The sequence below is a fragment of the Tripterygium wilfordii genome, chromosome 4 (assembly GCF_013401445.1).
Source record: "Tripterygium wilfordii isolate XIE 37 chromosome 4, ASM1340144v1, whole genome shotgun sequence".
Lineage (NCBI taxonomy): Eukaryota > Viridiplantae > Streptophyta > Magnoliopsida > Celastrales > Celastraceae > Tripterygium > Tripterygium wilfordii.
This window is the reverse complement of record NC_052235.1, coordinates 8,342,823-8,361,897: the sequence shown is the minus strand read 5'-3', so window position 1 is coordinate 8,361,897 and position 19,075 is coordinate 8,342,823. Positions and strand designations below refer to the sequence as shown.

Sequence of the window (19,075 nt, the reverse complement as noted above, 5' to 3'; positions counted from 1 at the left end):
AACAATGGGGTGCAAATAATGTTCATCTAAGCCATTCATCAAAAACCAAACAAAACTAAGAAGAAAAAGGCTTGCTCTTTTTCAACCAACCCACAAACACAATTTTATGAAATCTCTAAACCACCTGCTCGAGTTCGTTCTTATTCGAAATCCAAATCCGGAGCTCGAGAATCTATAGTATAATGTATTACACAACCAACAACGTAGATAAACCCGAGTTTTGGAATAAAATAGAAACATGTTCAAGGGATCGGATCAGTTTTTCCGGACGCAAAACTACTGATCATTTCTTGACTTGGTAACGGCTTTGTGCAATAGGAGCTGTTGAAATTCCTAATGAACAGTCTCGCATTATCTGCAGCAAAATATCAAACAGAGACAGTATTCAACCAGTGAAGGGGAATAAATGGAAAAACTTAATATTCAACTTACCATGTCGAGGATCGAGAACTTGTAGCGGAGAAGTCTGATGACGACATTGGAATGGACATCGAGAGCTGGGTCGTGGAGAATGAGGCGTGGTTGGATCTCTCCCCATCAAGACCAGACCAAGAATCCCGAGTCTTAGGCCACTCATCAAAGAAAGGTCGAAGAGAATGGGCCTCCGGTTGTTTCAGAGTCTCTCCCGAGGCAAATTCACCACCGAAAAATGAGTGCTGTGGATAGTCGTGCTGCATCATCAGGCTGGCACTTGGTTTTGAAGATGGAAATGAAGAGACTGTTGATGGCAGCACTGGCCATGAATTGTCTAGTGTTGAGTCCATCTGGAGGCCCCTATTGCTTCCTGAATTCTGGGTGAAGAAGCTACGCTCACCAATCTCGGGATTAAGCCCTTGAAGATACCTACATATTCCACCAGTCATTTAAAGGAAATTCAAAGAACAATCTCCATGTAGTCGATATTTGGAAAGAAAAGGACTTCAAAGACAATATCTACGAGGTGGTCCCTGGAATTCTACCAGAAGAAAAAAAATAAAGGAGACATTTGAAAGCAATAAATTCCCAAGGGATCAGATAATAACAGGTATCGGAGTACACAACGTGCCGGTAAGGTTTCTATCATTCAAGAATCAAGATAGCCGTAATGGTACCATAAAAATACCAGACAATTTGACATTGACATTACCTTAAAAGAAAACAGTGTGTTTATTTCACATACCATTTAAATAACATGCCCCGAACAGCACCAGACACACTAAAGCTCCACGTAGAAACAACAACTATCAGGTCATGATATAATCAAGTTATGGATCGACAAAGGGAGATTGAACAGAGTGCAAGGACTGGAAAGCATAAAATCACAGTCGCCATGCTCGACGTCAAGGTGGAAACAAGAATGGCATGTGCTAGATGTCTCTCTTTAAGACAGTATATGCAGGATGACCCCAATTTTATCCATTGTTCTCCTTCCAACAATGAGACCAAACACAGCTTTTAAACAGAATTTCTGTAAACTAGTAAGCCAACCCTATTCATATTTCTGTTTTTGACTTAGAACTGTCAATTGAATTGCCACTGACTGGCATGCCTAGAAAAAGCTCGTCAGACAGATTCACACCCGAAGAAAAAAAAAACAAAGAGAGAGAGAGATGAAAAGGTGAATGAACAGAACAAAACGAGGACAGTGACACATACTCTGCAAAGACAAGGATATCAGTAACATTTATCATAGACATCAGGGCTCAGAAAAACTAAGACCTAACAAAAATGAAGAAGTCCATGCGACTTATTGATCGCCCAGATGACAGGAGTTCTTCCATATCCAATCAGATAATCTCATAGGCCAGCATCAAAACATTAGGTTGAATAGCTAAAGCTATTGACAAGTCAAACTACACTGCAGAATACTTACCACGCCAAGACAAGAAAAGACATCCATGGACAATGATTAAAAGTTCAAACATACAATACTAAAAAAATGGCAAGAGTGCCAAATTTTCCACCTGTAATTAACCATTCTTCCTAGATCGACTTCAAAGGGAAAAAAAAATCACAATGCGAACTACCACATAAAGAAAGAAAGAATCTCAAACAAATGCTGTACAAGTACAACTCCTCCGTATCTCCAGAAACCCTGATCCTAACAGAAACTGAAAAGTTTATGCAACTGCAGGATTTCCACTACCCAGATGACTTCGTTCCTATCACAAATCCCATCAAAATGAGCCACCCAAATAAAAAATATCCAAGAGTCATACAGCTGAAGAATTCATAATTCAATTTCTTCTAATGAAAAAACAATTTACTGAAGCAGCATGGAGGTGCAAAAAATTACATCCAAGGTAGATTTATGGCTTCCAAGAGATTATCACAAAAGAAAGAACAATGTTTCAGACTAGTGTAACAGTTGTCAATGAAAACACCAAATGCACAAAAAACAACAGAAGGAACTTTCTCCTCACCACCAAAGCCTTCCAACTTATTAACTTCCCCCAACTATAAAAAGCCCTAAAAGGGAAACAACCTCTCAAACATAAGGAACTAACACAAATTGGGATTTAAATCTTTAGCCCCACATTCTCGGAATATCAAAGTGGAAACCAGCAATTGCAAAAACATTATACCTGTAATCTTTGCTTGGGATTCCAAAGGGAATGGAATCCACATTGGATAGGCTGGTTCCAGAGCCAGACCCTTGCATATTACCATACGAATGTAGCGGGAGGTTCTGGAAGCTTCCAGCTCCCGCAGTTGCTCCAGTAACAGTCAGTGATGTCACAGTAGGTGATGACTGTGTCATGGATTGTGATTCCACAGGCTTTCTTGAACGGTTGCGGCCACGGTGCATGTGGCGCTCACAGTACTTAGAGTCCGGGTACGCGTCTTTGGAGCACCTCCATTTCTTTCCATCAGTCCTCCTGCATCGTCCTGGCTCAGGGTCCACCTTCTTCCCATAGAAAGCACAATAGCCCACTGCATAAGCACAGTCCAATGTGATATCCAAGAATTCACCATCAAAAGCCACAATAATAATGTAGCTTCAATATACTACTATTTCAATGTATAGTGATAAGCAATGATAAGTTCACTATTAGTCTACTATAAGAATGGAATGACACTTCATGATAAAAATGTCACGAATAAATAACTTATGCTAAAAGTGACATGTCTTCATCAAGATATTAAGTAATATCACATGAATGACTAAAGAACAACTTAAGAAAAGAATCGCATCAGACAAAAACATCCTTGATACAACATAAATAAACCAAAAAGTGCATGAAGACATAAGACACTTTCAATAAAGAATATAAACCATGAAATCATTGATTGCTTCAGCAAGAAAAGCTTTTTGATAACTCTGACTCTCGTGCACAAGAATTCCGGAGTGGGTGGGGTCAGGGAAATGCATTACATAAGCAAACCTTCCCCTACATAATATGTGTAGGGAGACTATTTCTAAGAATTGAACTTGTGACCTCTAAATTGACCTCTGCAAATCTACCACTACGCCACATATTCGACTATATTTCCTCTAAATATTACTTCTTGAAAAGATTCAGATGTTCCAAAAACATGGCAAATCTTTGCTTATCATGTTAACTTAAACTCTAAGAAGCCCATCTGATTTTTTAATTTCCCAAACATCCCCAAATCCCAACTAACTCTTATTCAAAGCTTGTTGAAAGATGTTTCTCTATTGGGGTTAAAGACCAATAGAAGATCCCAAATCCCAATCAATCAAAAGGTAAAGTATTTCCATTTTCCCCAAAAACAACATCCATGTAAAAGGTGCCAAAAATAAGAATACACAAGAAAACATTGAAAATACGTGTGCGTGGATAGAAATGAAAAGAATGTTGATTTCATTTTTCTATGAAGAAATAAAAAAAGAAAATCAAATAAATATGATTCCCCCAAATCAAATCAAACCCAAAAAGAGGAAAAAAAAATCAAACCAAACCCAAGTATGCAGAAAAAGAAAAAGAGGAGAGAAAAATAAGAGCAGACTGGATAAACAGAAGAACATGAATAGAGAGAGGGGGGGTTTAGATAAAGTTAGGCTTACTGGTGGGATGGTGGAAGAACCTATGAGAAATGGATTCAAAGCTCTTCTGAATGGGAAGCACAAGATCAGGTGGCACAGGCAAACCTGCCATCATGTACTTAAAGATCAAAGCTTGGTGTTCCAGTTCCTGCCACTGAGACACTGTAAAAGGAGACCTCATTGCCATCACCCCAGTCGACATTCCTGTCCCACCGCCGCCGCCACCATTCATCTCCCCCCACCCAACAACAAAAACACTCAATCTTAATCTAAATAATCACTCTCTCTGAAGCTAGACCCAGAAGCTTAAACATGGCCAAGGACATGGAAGAGGAACATGGGACACAGATCAGCCCCTGTCTGAACCATATTAGTAGTCTCTATCTATTACACTGAGTGCATAGTGTAGCTTTGTTTGTGTTGGGACGGGAGGCAGTGTCTGAGTGGAGGAAACCTCTAAGGCCCAGTTTGGTCTGATTTTTATTGGGGGAAGCATTTTACATTAATTCATTAGTAATAATAAAGTGGACTTCTTACATTTTTATTTTTTATTTTTATAAACTGTACTTCTTGCATCTTAACTATGGTTTTTGGGTGACTGTATTTATTTGCCAAGGACAAAAATATATAGGCAGTCCCTCAATTATACCTTTAATTTTTATTTTTTCGATTACTCTCTCACTTGAATAACGAAATAAATACATTTTTATAGTTGAAAGACGAAAAAAATAGAAAAAAATAGTTTAAGCACAAAAGTGAAACTAATTTAAGGTCAAATGTTAAATTTTTGCCATTTGCTAACGATAGAGCTTTCATTTAAAGCTGTTGTGATGCTGTCTTGAGTGAGATGTGTTTGGGACTTGGGTTGTTTAGTAAAGAGTTTTTGAGTTTTCTTGTTGCTGCAGAATTGAAGGTGTCTAAACCACCTCTGTTTTCCTTTTGGGTTAAATTTACTTTTCCTTTACCTTTTGACTGGGTATATTTTGTTTTTACTTGGCAGAATGTGGTGTTAATGGGTTAGGAGTTGGGACCCACATCAACTTTAAGTGGTTTGCACTTGGCAGGCCATAAATTTATTTAATTGGAGGACCCTCTCTTCTATCTCGCATCCATCTCCCGTCTTTCTATGACTATGAGTAGGGAAGGGGATGAGAGGGAAATTTGGCTCAATCCATTTATAGAGGTATTGTTGGGTTTGTGATCTAACGGGGCATTTGGTTTGCATTTTAAGGGAGGAATGAGGTGAGTCAAGAGTGAGAATCATTCATTTCCTCGTTTGATTGAGTTTGGGATGATGAAATCTCAAACTCATCCGACCCTCATTCCCTCTTTATGGAGATTAGCCAAACTTACTAAAATAGTGAGATTGACTAATCTGCTCAAGGAAGAATGAGTTTGATACTCAAAAGACTATTATACCACTGACCGGACCTCTATTTTGAGGTCCTAATACTATCTAATTAGGAGGTTCTAGTGCTTATAGTAATTCATTTGTGTTTAAATAAAGTAATTTTACCCTTATACATGTTTCCCGTTGGTTCTGCAGGAAATCGGGCTTAAATGACTGAATTGGGCAAGTTGGAGCACTTTTTGGGCACTTTTTGCTGTGAGGTGTCGGGACTTAGATTATGAAGATATTCTTGAAGACTACAAGCTCCAACGGTACACTAATCTATGGCCGAGATTGAATTGTTTTGAATTATGAATGGATTAGATTACAACAAGACTTGAAGGGTTAAGATGATCATTTAAAGGTGAATCCAATGGTTGTGCATAAGACAACATTCTTGCTTGCAATTTTTGACTTAAAAGAAGATCTTACTTGATTTTTGGAGTCAAAGATGGCTGCAAGTTGCTACACATTTAAAAGGAAATTGTTGGAGATACCAATGCCAAGATTTGGTGCAAGTTTGATCAAATGGTCAAAGATGGCTGCAAGTGCACATGCCAAGATTTGCACATGTAATTGAAGGTCGAGATTTGAAGATGGAAAAAGATCCAATGGTGGAAATCACAAGAGCTTGGAATCAGACCTTGTTCGGACAAAGTTGGAGGCATGAAGCATCCGGACACCTACGGCGAATCTGCAATTTTCTGCACCGAAATTTCAAGGGCATTTGGGGTAAATCATGTATGTAACCAATGGGAAACGATTTTATAAGGGTAGTTAGGTATTTTCTATTGTAAAAAGAGAAGAAAACCCCAAGATTTGGTTGGCTTCCACACAATTCATCTCCTCCAACTTCTTGCCTCCATTGTTTCTCTCTATTTCTCTCTCTAAGTTTTTCTTGGTTTCTGGTGATTTCGTGTGTAGACATTGATTTTCATCTATAAAATTGATGTTTATGTCCATTATGATGAGTGGCTAAGTTCTCTTTCTAGTTTCTAGTCCCAAACGGTGGGTGCTCGGTTTCGATTACTTAAGGTATGCTCAAAGAATCGTAGCTTCGATTTCTCTCTTTTAATTTCGTGATAGTTGTGTGATTGGATCTATGGGAATGACATATTTGCTTGTATTCTTGGATTGTCTAGTCTAGGGATTGCATCTAATGTGTTCGATTGAGAATTGTTAAACCCATTGCATGATTTCCTTAATTAATTGAGTTTTTCATTGCATAGCTATTAATTATGTGTATTGATGATGGGGTTTTGGGTTAAATTAGGAATGTGCATGGGAGAGTTATGGTTAATTGATCTTTGAGTGTGAAACTAGGGTGTTAGCCAAGCCAAGCCCCAAGGGGGAATATTAATTCATAATATTAGGTGCTTATCCCTTTGCGTTCATCGTAGATTAAGAGACCCGATGGCCTACATGTATGAATTGAAGTCTTATAACCCAATTCTCTTTGCATATGCATGATTGATAGTATCACACAATGCATTGTGTATGATTGTGTGTGTTTGCAATGATACCTTGAGTATGAGAACCGAGTAGCCACCGGGACGGACTAGAGACTAGGTTTTTAATTAATTGTTTTAAATCCAATTTGTGCTTACTTTGATTACAAAATCGCTCATGCTACCGAGTCATTCGGCCCATTTCTTTTACTTGCTTTTATTTGATATTCATTGTGTTTATTAGTGTTAGCTAGTCATTTGCATATCATTCACTTCAAATTTGCATTGCTTCCTCGTGGATCGATACCGGACTCACCGGTTTATTACTTGACAATACCCTACACTTGGGGTAAGTACACACACACACTTTGGTGTCGGTTAAGTTTTTGGCGCCGTTGCCGGGGAAGCGAGTGTCAAAGACGGAGTTGGGTGGCTTGTAGATGCTAGCTTTATGCTATTAAACACCATCAAATAAGGAAGGAGCACGGTCACGCTTCAAGGGTAACTTTGTTCCTCCCTTTTACTTGCTTTCTAGTGTAGTTGAATTAGTGTAGTTGTTGAAAAGAGAAAAAAAAAAATTGCTGTGAGGAGAACTCGGCGGATGGGGCTAACTTAGATTCCTGTGGGCGATGGATGCCACCTTGTTTGCTGCTTGGTAGTGATACGTTGTTTGAGAGAGCTTTGCGCATTTTTCTTTCTATCACTACTTGCTACATCTTGGTGTGTAATTGTTCCTGAGGTTGATTGTCATTCTATTCCTATCTTTGCTCTTGTTCTTGCTTGATATTGCTCTTGGTTGTTTGTTGATTAAAAAAAAAAAAAAAAAAAAAAACTGGTGTTACTTGACTTGGTTGGTGGTCATCTTTCGTGTTACTTGATAGCTTTGTTTGCCATCATGTCTCATCTTAGAGATAGCGTTAGTGGGCATGGGTCTAATAGAGATGGGAGAGGTGGTGACATAAATGCGAGTGATGCGGGGAGTGTACGTGGGGGTGATATCAATCTTGATGTATTACGTCGTCTTTTGCAACGTGTGAACATTGATGAATTGATGAATCCGGCGCAAGGGCAAGATGCCCAAAATGTGCCAAATGCCCAGAATTTACCAAATGTTCAAGTTGAGCATGCTTTGCAAAATGCACCTCAACCACTTCAACAAGACAATGCGGCACAAATTGCCCCACAAAATGTCTACCAACCTCCCAATATGCCTCCCGCATACCATATGCTTCCCCCATATAATTATGTGCATCCTATGTATTACCCAATGCCACAAGTGCCACAATATGCTCCTTTTGGGCAAAATTTACATGCACCTCCTCCTGTGGAGTACATTCATGCCCAAGAGCATCGCACTTTGAGGGAGCTCACGCATCCCGCAAGGCAAACTCAACCTTCTTGCATCATCATGCCACCGAACCAACAAAATGTGAGCCTTAAACCATCAATGTTCCAAATGATTCCCAAATTCCATGGAATGGAATCGGAACGACCATATTCACATGTGCGTGATTTTGAATCGGTGTGTACTACTTTTGGTGATGTTACATGCACACAAGAAATTTTGAGACTCAAACTTTTTCCATTCTCTTTGAAGGATCATGCAAAACAATGGTTTGAGAACTTGCGCCCCCAATCCATTGCGACTTGGGCGGCAATGCAAGAAGAATTTCTCAACAAATATTTTCCTTCCCACCGTACCATTTCTTATCAAACACAAATCATGAATTTTCATTGCAAAGAACATGAAACTTTCTTCCAAGCTTGGGAGAGGTTTAAGGATTTGTTGTTTATGTGTCCTCACCATGGATTTCAAAAATTTCAAATTGTGAATTTCTTCCACAAATCTTTGACTCCATCTTTGAAGAAATTGGTTTCCACTATGACTCAAGGTGACTTTTTGAATAGGGATGCCAATGAAGCATTTACTTTCTTTGATGGGTTGGCGGAGGAATCCCGATCTTGGGAAGCTCCTCCCCTAACCCGACATGAGGTTGTGCCAAGCTCTAGTGGCAAGTTTGTGTTGAATGAAAATGATGATGTGCATGCTAAGCTTGCTTTGTTGTCCAAGAAATTGGAGTCCTTAGAGTCACAAAAGGCCCCTATAAATGCAGTTGGTGTTGATGAACAAGTTGCTTGTACTTTGTGTGAAAGTAGGGATCATAGGACGGATGAGTGTAATGCCTTACCGGCTTGTAAGGAAGTCCTATTTGGGCAAGGTTACAATGGGAACAATTCTCAGAACTTTAGGAAGCCCTACCCTACCAATCACCAAGGCAACAATTCGTACAATGAGAATTACCCTTGGAGGAATCATCCAAACTTTGGGTGGAGGAATGATGGGAATGTTCAATCCCAATCACTCCCCAATCCACCCCAACAACATTTGCCTCCTCCAAGTGTTGCACAACCACCTCCACAACCTTACATTCCACCTCCTAAGAGGTCTCTTGAAGACACTCTTAACATTTTCATGCAAGCTCAAATAGGGGAGAATCAAAAGGCCACCAAATTCCAAGAACAAACCAATAGGGCCATTGAGGATATTAAGAGTCAAATCACTAAGGTCACCCAAGCTCTCACCACATATGAGAAGGGTAAATTCCCAGCTCAACCATACCCCAATCCATCCAAACAAGCCAATTTACTAGAATCTACTAGTGGGGGGGTGAGTGGACATGAACAAGCCCAATCCATCCTCACTTTGAGGAATGGACGCATTGTGGATAGACCCATACCAAATGAGAATGTTGATCAAAGTGATGATGTGCAGAATTTTGGTGATAGAGTGGGGGAAAAGGACAAAGGAAATAGTGGAAAGGAAGAGAGTTTGGAGAAATTTGTGCAGGAAAATGATTCACTAGGTGCAAGTGTTCGGACACCTATTTTGGATTGTCCGGACACTTCATCCAGAAATTCAGAAAAATGTGAGAAAATACCAAGAGGAGAAGAGGAGAGTGAGGGGCAATCACATAGGACAAGGGTAGACACATCTAAGGATAGAGAGTGTATCCCAAGGCCACCATTTCCTCACCGCTTAGGGAAGAAAACCAATGAGGCTCTACACAAAGAGATGTTTGAACTTTTCAAACAAGTGAAAGTGAACATACCTCTTTTAGATGCCATCAAACAAGTTCCCTCGTACGCAAAGTTCCTCAAGGATTTGTGTACCGTGAAACGTAAATTGAATGTGAAGGAGAAAGCTTTTCTTACGGAGCAAGCAAGCTCCATCTTACAAGCCACCACTCCACCTAAATATAAGGATCCCGGTTGCCCTACCATTCCAATAGTCATAGGGAACCATAGGATTGAACAAGCATTGTTGGATTTAGGTGCTAGTGTTAATCTCCTTCCATACTCGGTCTATCAACAATTAGGGTTAGGTGAGCTTAAGCCTACAAGAATTACCTTGCAACTAGCCGATAGATCCGTCAAGATTCCTAGAGGAATAGTTGAAGATGTGCTAGTTCAAGTGGATGAATTCTATTTCCCGGTTGACTTTGTGGTTTTAGATACTCAACCCCTCCCTAGCTTTAGCAAACCAATCTCGGTCCTTCTAGGTAGACCCTTCCTAGCAACTTCAAATGCTTTGATCAATTGTAGGAATGGTGTCATGGTGCTATCTTTTGGGAATATGACAGCGGAGATGAACATCTTTAATGTGTCTAAGCAAATGGGAGAGTTTGAAGACATTAGGGAAGTAGATTGGATCCATTCATATGTTGAGGAGAACTTAGAGAAAACTCTTGCTAGGGATTCGGTGGAAGGTGTGCTAGCTTTGAGTGAAAAAGGTAGTCAATTTTTAGTTGAGGAAGAGGAAATTAATGAGGTTTTGGAGTCTTTAGCTATCCATAGCATAGGACGATTCAACCCACCCATTGAGGAATTAGAACCTTCCAAGACTAAGCTTGAATCATCTTTAGAGCATCCACCAACGCCGGAAAGGAAACCCTTACCAAGTGAGCTGAAATATGTGTTTTTGGGAGAGAATGAGTCATACCCTGTTGTGATATCTTCCCTACTTACTTCTTCCCAAGAAGAGAAACTTGTTCAAGTGTTGCAAAGGTATAGAAGGGCAATAGGTTGGACAATTGCTGATTTGAAGGGTATTAGTCCTTTGGTTTGTACTCATAGGATTTACATGGAAGAGGAAGCTAAGCCCATTAGACAAATGCAAAGACGTTTAAATCCGAACATGAAGGAGGTAGTTAGGGGGGAGGTGCTAAAATTGCTTGACACGGGGATAGTTTATCCCATAGCGGATTCCAAATGGGTATCTCCTACCCAAGTGGTCCCCAAAAAGTCCGGAGTTACGGTAGTTCAGAATGACAAGAACGAATTGGTTCCCACTCGAATTCAAACCGGGTGGCGTATGTGCATTGACTACCGTAGACTCAATATGGTTACTCGAAAAGACCATTTCCCCTTACCCTTCCTTGATCAAGTCCTTGAGAGAGTGGCGGGTAGAGCCTATTATTGCTTCCTCGATGGGTATTCCGGATATAATCAAATAGAGATTGCCTTAGAAGACCAAGATAAAACCACATTCACATGTCCATTTGGAACTTTTGCTTATAGACGCATGCCTTTTGGGTTATGCAATGCTCCGGCTACCTTTCAAAGGTGCATGATGAGTATCTTTAGTGACATGGTTGAGAAGATTGTGGAGGTCTTTATGGACGATTTCTCGGTTTACGGAGATACCTATGACCAATGCCTTGCTAATTTGGCATGTGTGTTAAAAAGATGTGAGGAGAGCCAATTGGTTCTCAATTGGGAAAAGTGTCATTTCATGGTGACACATGGAATTGTATTGGGACACATTGTGTCATCCAAAGGGATAGAGGTTGACAAGGCAAAAATTGAATTAATTGAAAAGTTACCTCCCCCTACATGTGTTAAAGATGTGAGATCTTTTTTGGGTCATGCGGGTTTCTATAGAAGGTTCATTAATTCTTTTAGTGCCATTGCCAAACCTTTAAGTAACTTGCTTGCTCAAGATGTCTCTTTTGAATGGACACCACAATGTCAAAAAGCCTTTGATGATTTGAAAGGTGCCCTAACCACCGCACCCATTATGCAAACTCCCGATTGGAGTATGCCCTTTGAACTCATGTGTGATGCAAGTGATGTGGCGGTTGGGGCGGTCCTAGGACAAAGAAAAGAAAAAAATGCTCATGTTATATACTATGCTAGTAAGACTTTGAATGATGCTCAAGTGAATTATACCACCACTGAAAAGGAATTACTAGCTATAGTCTTTGCTTTGGACAAGTTTAGATCTTATTTGGTTGGCTCGAAAGTCATCATCTTTACCGACCATGCGGCTTTAAAGTATTTGCTTTCAAAAGCGAATGCCAAGCCTAGGTTGTTAAGATGGATTCTCTTACTTCAAGAATTTGACCTTGAAATTAAAGATAAGAAAGGAGTGGAGAATGTAGTGGCCGACCATTTATCTAGACTTCCCGGACAAAATTTGATTTCACATGGCATACCCATCAATGAACATTTCCCGGATGAACAACTCTTCCTCACAAATGCCATCTCTTCCAAATTGACTCCATGGTATGCGGACATCGCCAACTTTTTGGTGTCCGGAAAAATGCCATCTCATTGGAGCAAGATTGATAGATCCAAATTTCTTCGCAATGTGCGAAACTTCTTTTGGGATGACCCCTATTTGTTCAAGTATTGTTCCGATCAAGTGATTAGGAGGTGCATCCCCAATAATGAATTTGAAAGTGTCATGGCCTTTTGCCATAAATATGGTTGTGGAGGCCATTTTTCCTCCAAAAAGACCGCGGCCAAAATTCTTCAAAGTGGCTTATATTGGCCTTCTTTGCACAAAGATGTCCATGCTTATTGCCTATCTTGTGACAATTGCCAAAGGTTAGGTAATTTAGGAAAACGTGAGATGATGCCCCTCCAACCTATTAACATCTTGGAAATTTTTGATTGTTGGGCCATTGATTTCATGGGACCTTTCCCTAATTCATTTGGTTATTTGTATATCTTGGTTGGTGTGGATTATGTGTCAAAGTGGGTAGAGGCTATCCCTTCTCGAACAAATGATCACCAAGTTGTGATAAAATTTTTAAAAGAAAACATTTTCTCAAGATTTGGGATGCCTCGAGCCATCATAAGTGATGGTGGGTCTCACTTTTGCAATGCCCCGGTTAGAACTTTGATGAAACGATATGGCATTTTGCACAAAGTTGGCACCCCATATCATCCACAAACAAGTGGCCAAGCGGAATTGGCAAATAGGGAGATTAAACGTATTCTTGAAAAAACGGTTGGTCCCAATAGAAAAGATTGGTCTTCAAAATTGATTGATGCTTTGTGGGCTTACCGTACTGCATATAAGACTGCCCTTGGAATGTCTCCTTATAGACTTGTCTATGGCAAGGCTTGCCACTTGCCGGTGGAATTGGAGCACAAGGCCTATTGGGCCATTCGCACTTTGAATGACTCCACCGATCAAGTTGGGGGGCATCGCAAACTCCAAATCCAAGAGATTGAGGAGTTGAGGAATGATGCTTTCGAAAATGCCAAAATTGCTAAGCTTAAAATGAAAAGATACCATGACAAGCACATTGTGAGGAAAGTTTTTCATGAGGGACAAAAGGTTCTTTTATACAACTCCCGGTTACACTTGTTTCCCGGGAAGTTACGTACCAAATGGACCGGACCTTTTATTGTCCGCAAGGTTTCCCCATATGGAAGCATTGACATTGATGATCCTAGGAGTGGAAAAACTTTTAAGGTTAATGGCCAACGTTTGAAACCATACTTGGAAAATTTTAATGAATTGGCCGAAGAATGGGACCTTGTGGATCCCACTCCTTCCTAGTGTGCATGAAAAGAGCTCTCTTGTAAATATGTAGTGTTAGATTATTTTTCATTCATTTTTGGTGTGTTTTTGTATGTTCACAATGCATTTTACAATTTGTTCTTGCCTTGTTTATCATGCTTGACATTGGGGACAATGTCTCATTTAAGTTGGGGGGTGAGGGAATATTGTGAATTCATTGTAAACTTGCTTTATTTTGATGTGCTTTTGTGAATATTAAAAAAAAAAATTAAAATTAAAATTAAAAAAAAAATAAAATAAAATAAAATCTTGTTGTGTCATGCTTGGATAGTGTGGTTGGTATTAACTTTTTCAGGATACGCTTCGTTTCTCATGATTCCGATCACTTTTGAAGAGTATGGTATGATTTCCTACCCTCTATCCTATTGTGTTATGCTTTGTTGTTCATACATGCTAGATGGACTTTAGGAAGGGAAGGGTAGATGCTTTTGGGATTCACTACCAATTTCAACGTTAATTTCTTATTCTTGTTCGAACGTGCAAGTGTAGAGTAGGTTTCTTGATTTCTTTTGTGAAGTCGAAGCATGTGATTGAGTAGGATGACTATGATCAATCTTTCTTGGGATGATTGGGACCTAGTTTGATATCAAAACTGTGATTAAGTGGGCATCTTGGCATTGAAGCATATGTATGACTACGTTTTTGGATCATTTTGTCTGGAAAACTACCTTTTATCCCTTCTCAATCTTTTGAGCCATTCTTCCTTAATATACATTGGGTTTTGGGTGATGCTATTCATTGATATTCATTTGACATCTTATGTACGTGTTCTTCAATAGCTTTGCATCCATTACATTTGATTACTGAGAAGTGTGATTTTTGTATTCTGCCACTTGCCTGTGAACTTAGGATTGAATGATTCATTAGGTTGAGAGATTTGAGCTTAGCCTATTCCTTTGTGAGTGATTATAAGCCTAAATTTCTTTAAGCCTTTTTATTTCACTTACAAGCCTTGTGTGCACCACTTCCTTAAATACTTCCCACTTTTGGTTGCAAGGTTGAGTAGGAGCTTGAAAAAAAAAAAAAAAAAAAAAAAAAAAAAGAAGTTGGTAGTGATATTACCCTTTCTTATGTTGAAAAAAAAAATAATTTGAGGGTTGTTGTTCAAATGTTATTCATTTTCGAGAAAAAAAAAAGTGCATAGAAAAAAATCAAAAAGAGGTGTATGCAATAAAGTTAATCCTTTGTGTGTAAAGGATGATAAGTGTTTGAATTTGTGGTGCAATGGAAGGGGTGACAAAATGAGAATTTAGCTCACATGTTTGAACTTAACCTTGCAACTTGTTACCTAGTCCAAATTCTTCCTACCTTGTCCCTTAGCCACATTACAAACCATTTAACCTTTTGATGAATTTGATTCAAGGTAAGCAAGTGAGTTGGCGGATGCATTAATTGCTCTTGTAGGTGATTTCTTTCTCAAAGCTATGCCCATCCAAATTATCTTTTATAAACACATACATTTAATCCAATTGTGTAAGTCATTTACTTAGCACAATGTTTTTATATTTTTGTGTACATTTGGGATTGGGGATTTATGAACACCAAAAGGTTCCGTAACAAGGTTTTACTTGTGTGAATGTGTTGAGTTGTCTTGCTTGATTGCACATATATTTTACATATTATAAAATGTTCTTAGTCATCTTTGAGGGGATTGAGATTGGTTGTCTAAAGATTTTGCATGTTTTCGACTAGCGGGGGAATTGGGGGATTAGCTCTATTTCTTGCATGTGAGAACTTAAGAATCATTTATGGTGCTTTCAAAGTAATAGTGGATCCCTTGGCAAGTGTTTGTGGGTATCGCTCTGATAAGCCCTCACGAGACTACAACTCGTCCACTAGGGTGACCTAGGGGTTTAAAGGCTTGTTGCATATGCTAAATGCAACCGTGATGCCTACGTCAGTGAGTTAGGATTTTATTTTTAGAAGTGTTTGCATTGCTAGGGACTAGCAACGTCTAAGTTGGGGGGTGTGACCGGACCTCTATTTTGAGGTCCTAATACTATCTAATTAGGAGGTTCTAGTGCTTATAGTAATTCATTTGTGTTTAAATAAAGTAATTTTACCCTTATACATGTTTCCCGTTGGTTCTGCAGGAAATCGGGCTTAAATGACTGAATTGGGCAAGTTGGAGCACTTTTTGGGCACTTTTTGCTGTGAGGTGTCGGGACTTAGATTATGAAGATATTCTTGAAGACTACAAGCTCCAACGGTACACTAATCTATGGCCGAGATTGAATTGTTTTGAATTATGAATGGATTAGATTACAACAAGACTTGAAGGGTTAAGATGATCATTTAAAGGTGAATCCAATGGTTGTGCATAAGACAACATTCTTGCTTGCAATTTTTGACTTAAAAGAAGATCTTACTTGATTTTTGGAGTCAAAGATGGCTGCAAGTTGCTACACATTTAAAAGGAAATTGTTGGAGATACCAATGCCAAGATTTGGTGCAAGTTTGATCAAATGGTCAAAGATGGCTGCAAGTGCACATGCCAAGATTTGCACATGTAATTGAAGGTCGAGATTTGAAGATGGAAAAAGATCCAATGGTGGAAATCACAAGAGCTTGGAATCAGACCTTGTTCGGACAAAGTTGGAGGCATGAAGCATCCGGACACCTACGGCGAATCTGCAATTTTCTGCACCGAAATTTCAAGGGCATTTGGGGTAAATCATGTATGTAACCAATGGGAAACGATTTTATAAGGGTAGTTAGGTATTTTCTATTGTAAAAAGAGAAGAAAACCCCAAGATTTGGTTGGCTTCCACACAATTCATCTCCTCCAACTTCTTGCCTCCATTGTTTCTCTCTATTTCTCTCTCTAAGTTTTTCTTGGTTTCTGGTGATTTCGTGTGTAGACATTGATTTTCATCTATAAAATTGATGTTTATGTCCATTATGATGAGTGGCTAAGTTCTCTTTCTAGTTTCTAGTCCCAAACGGTGGGTGCTCGGTTTCGATTACTTAAGGTATGCTCAAAGAATCGTAGCTTCGATTTCTCTCTTTTAATTTCGTGATAGTTGTGTGATTGGATCTATGGGAATGACATATTTGCTTGTATTCTTGGATTGTCTAGTCTAGGGATTGCATCTAATGTGTTCGATTGAGAATTGTTAAACCCATTGCATGATTTCCTTAATTAATTGAGTTTTTCATTGCATAGCTATTAATTATGTGTATTGATGATGGGGTTTTGGGTTAAATTAGGAATGTGCATGGGAGAGTTATGGTTAATTGATCTTTGAGTGTGAAACTAGGGTGTTAGCCAAGCCAAGCCCCAAGGGGGAATATTAATTCATAATATTAGGTGCTTATCCCTTTGCGTTCATCGTAGATTAAGAGACCCGATGGCCTACATGTATGAATTGAAGTCTTATAACCCAATTCTCTTTGCATATGCATGATTGATAGTATCACACAATGCATTGTGTATGATTGTGTGTGTTTGCAATGATACCTTGAGTATGAGAACCGAGTAGCCACCGGGACGGACTAGAGACTAGGTTTTTAATTAATTGTTTTAAATCCAATTTGTGCTTACTTTGATTACAAAATCGCTCATGCTACCGAGTCATTCGGCCCATTTCTTTTACTTGCTTTTATTTGATATTCATTGTGTTTATTAGTGTTAGCTAGTCATTTGCATATCATTCACTTCAAATTTGCATTGCTTCCTCGTGGATCGATACCGGACTCACCGGTTTATTACTTGACAATACCCTACACTTGGGGTAAGTACACACACACACTTTGGTGTCGGTTAACCACTTATTAAGAAATAATTATAATCATTAAATTAATCTATTCTTATTTTTATGTACAAAAAAATTGGATAGTATGAAAATTATATAATTAAAATTTTAACACTCATGTTCACTCTTCATTTCATACCAAATATGATAATGTTCATCTCACACTCATCTCATACTCACCCCAAGCTCACCTCACACTCATACTCATTGAATTAGCAATCAAATGCCCCGTAAGATCAGTACGATTTGGCCTTTAAAATAATCATCTATAATTTTGAAGGGTTGAGCTCAAACTTATAAACCACGCCATTGGGTCTTAACAAATGTGAGTAGTTTTGTGTTTCTAACATATCTCAAATTCAATAGATAATTTGAATTATTACCACCTCCTAATTGAAGATTTTCGTTGATTTTTTGCTTTTTTTTTTATCATATATGTTTCCAGTTTCAACCTATTCTATTAATTTTCATTGTTGATATTAATTTATAGTAGGCTTCTTTGCTGCTTATCCATAACAAAAAATTATACAAATTTTTATATATAATGATAGGATAAGATAGGTGATAATATGTCTCCGACTAAAATAATTAATACTTTTTAATCATTTTACACTTATAAGTTTTTTTATGAAAATTTAAAGATAAAAAATCCTTAAACTTTTATGGCTAGAGTTTTTTTTAGAATACAAACAGTATATAAATTGACAATTGACAAGTGGTTAAGGTTTGTTTTTTAAAGAAAATGTTTTTTGTTGTTTGACGCGTTATCTCTTATTCTAAACGCCCCGTATAAAATTAAAACGTGTTGCAAGAATTTTAATATCATACAACATGCATCATATAAGAACCATATTTTGCATAAAGTTGTAATGTCCTAAGTTTTTTAAAAACACCAGACACCTGATAATTTCATTAAAATGTAATTTTATACTATACGGAATCTTATTTTCTCGTTTGGTTGATTTGGAAGGGTAAAATCATAGACTCATTACACTCTTTATTCTCTTTTTGTGGAGAATAACCAAATTCACCAAAATCGTATTTCATAAAATGCGATATAAATTTCAAGTGTTTAGATTGATGCCTTATGATCCCATACATTAATTAGGCAAATTCTCAAGTGTTAAAAAATGTATAAAAAAAAATCCAATGTTGCATAATCATGTTAGATCTAGAATTTGATACTCAACTTTGTCCTATCAACAACCGATTTATACGAGAATGGGAGGTTGTCTAATTGGTCAGGCTGTCTGCCTAAGACCTTGAGATCTAGGGTTTAATTCTCACCAAGGAATTTGAGATTTTGGTAGTTTTTCATTCGTTGTGGTGGCCTTCATATCTCTCGGACATGGCTTAAAGTGTGTGTAACCCGTGAGCCTTTGAAAAAAAAAAAAAACCAATTTGTACTACCTTCGTTACCTTATCACCGACTACTCATGATGGCTGGACTAATGTTTGGGCCCCATGAATAGGCTCCAGAATCGCCCACCGACAACCTACTATAACCGGTAAACCACGGAAGAAGCTACCAGTTGCCATGCCGGAATGCAGGTAACATTCAGTGGATTTTGCTTGCATTGAGGGCATTGTTTGTATGATTGTATTGTGGGACAAGTGGGG

At 38.5% G+C, this 19,075-nt stretch overlaps 1 protein-coding gene and 1 pseudogene across 1 annotated transcript; both read right to left on the bottom strand.

Annotated features, from left to right (window-relative positions):
- Nucleotides 1–9: 9 nt before the first annotated feature.
- On the bottom strand, nt 10–4,454 carry LOC119996554 (growth-regulating factor 4-like). The gene is made up of 4 exons (XM_038843230.1): nt 4,010–4,454; nt 2,565–2,913; nt 433–843; nt 10–355 (listed from the first exon to the last, which is right to left on the bottom strand). Coding segments are annotated over exons 1-4 (972 nt in total). The 5' UTR covers nt 4,221–4,454; the 3' UTR covers nt 10–354.
- Nucleotides 4,455–8,538: 4,084 nt separating this feature from the next.
- Nucleotides 8,539–8,638, bottom strand: LOC119998030 (annotated as a pseudogene).
- Between the last annotated feature and the right edge of the window lie 10,437 nt (nt 8,639–19,075).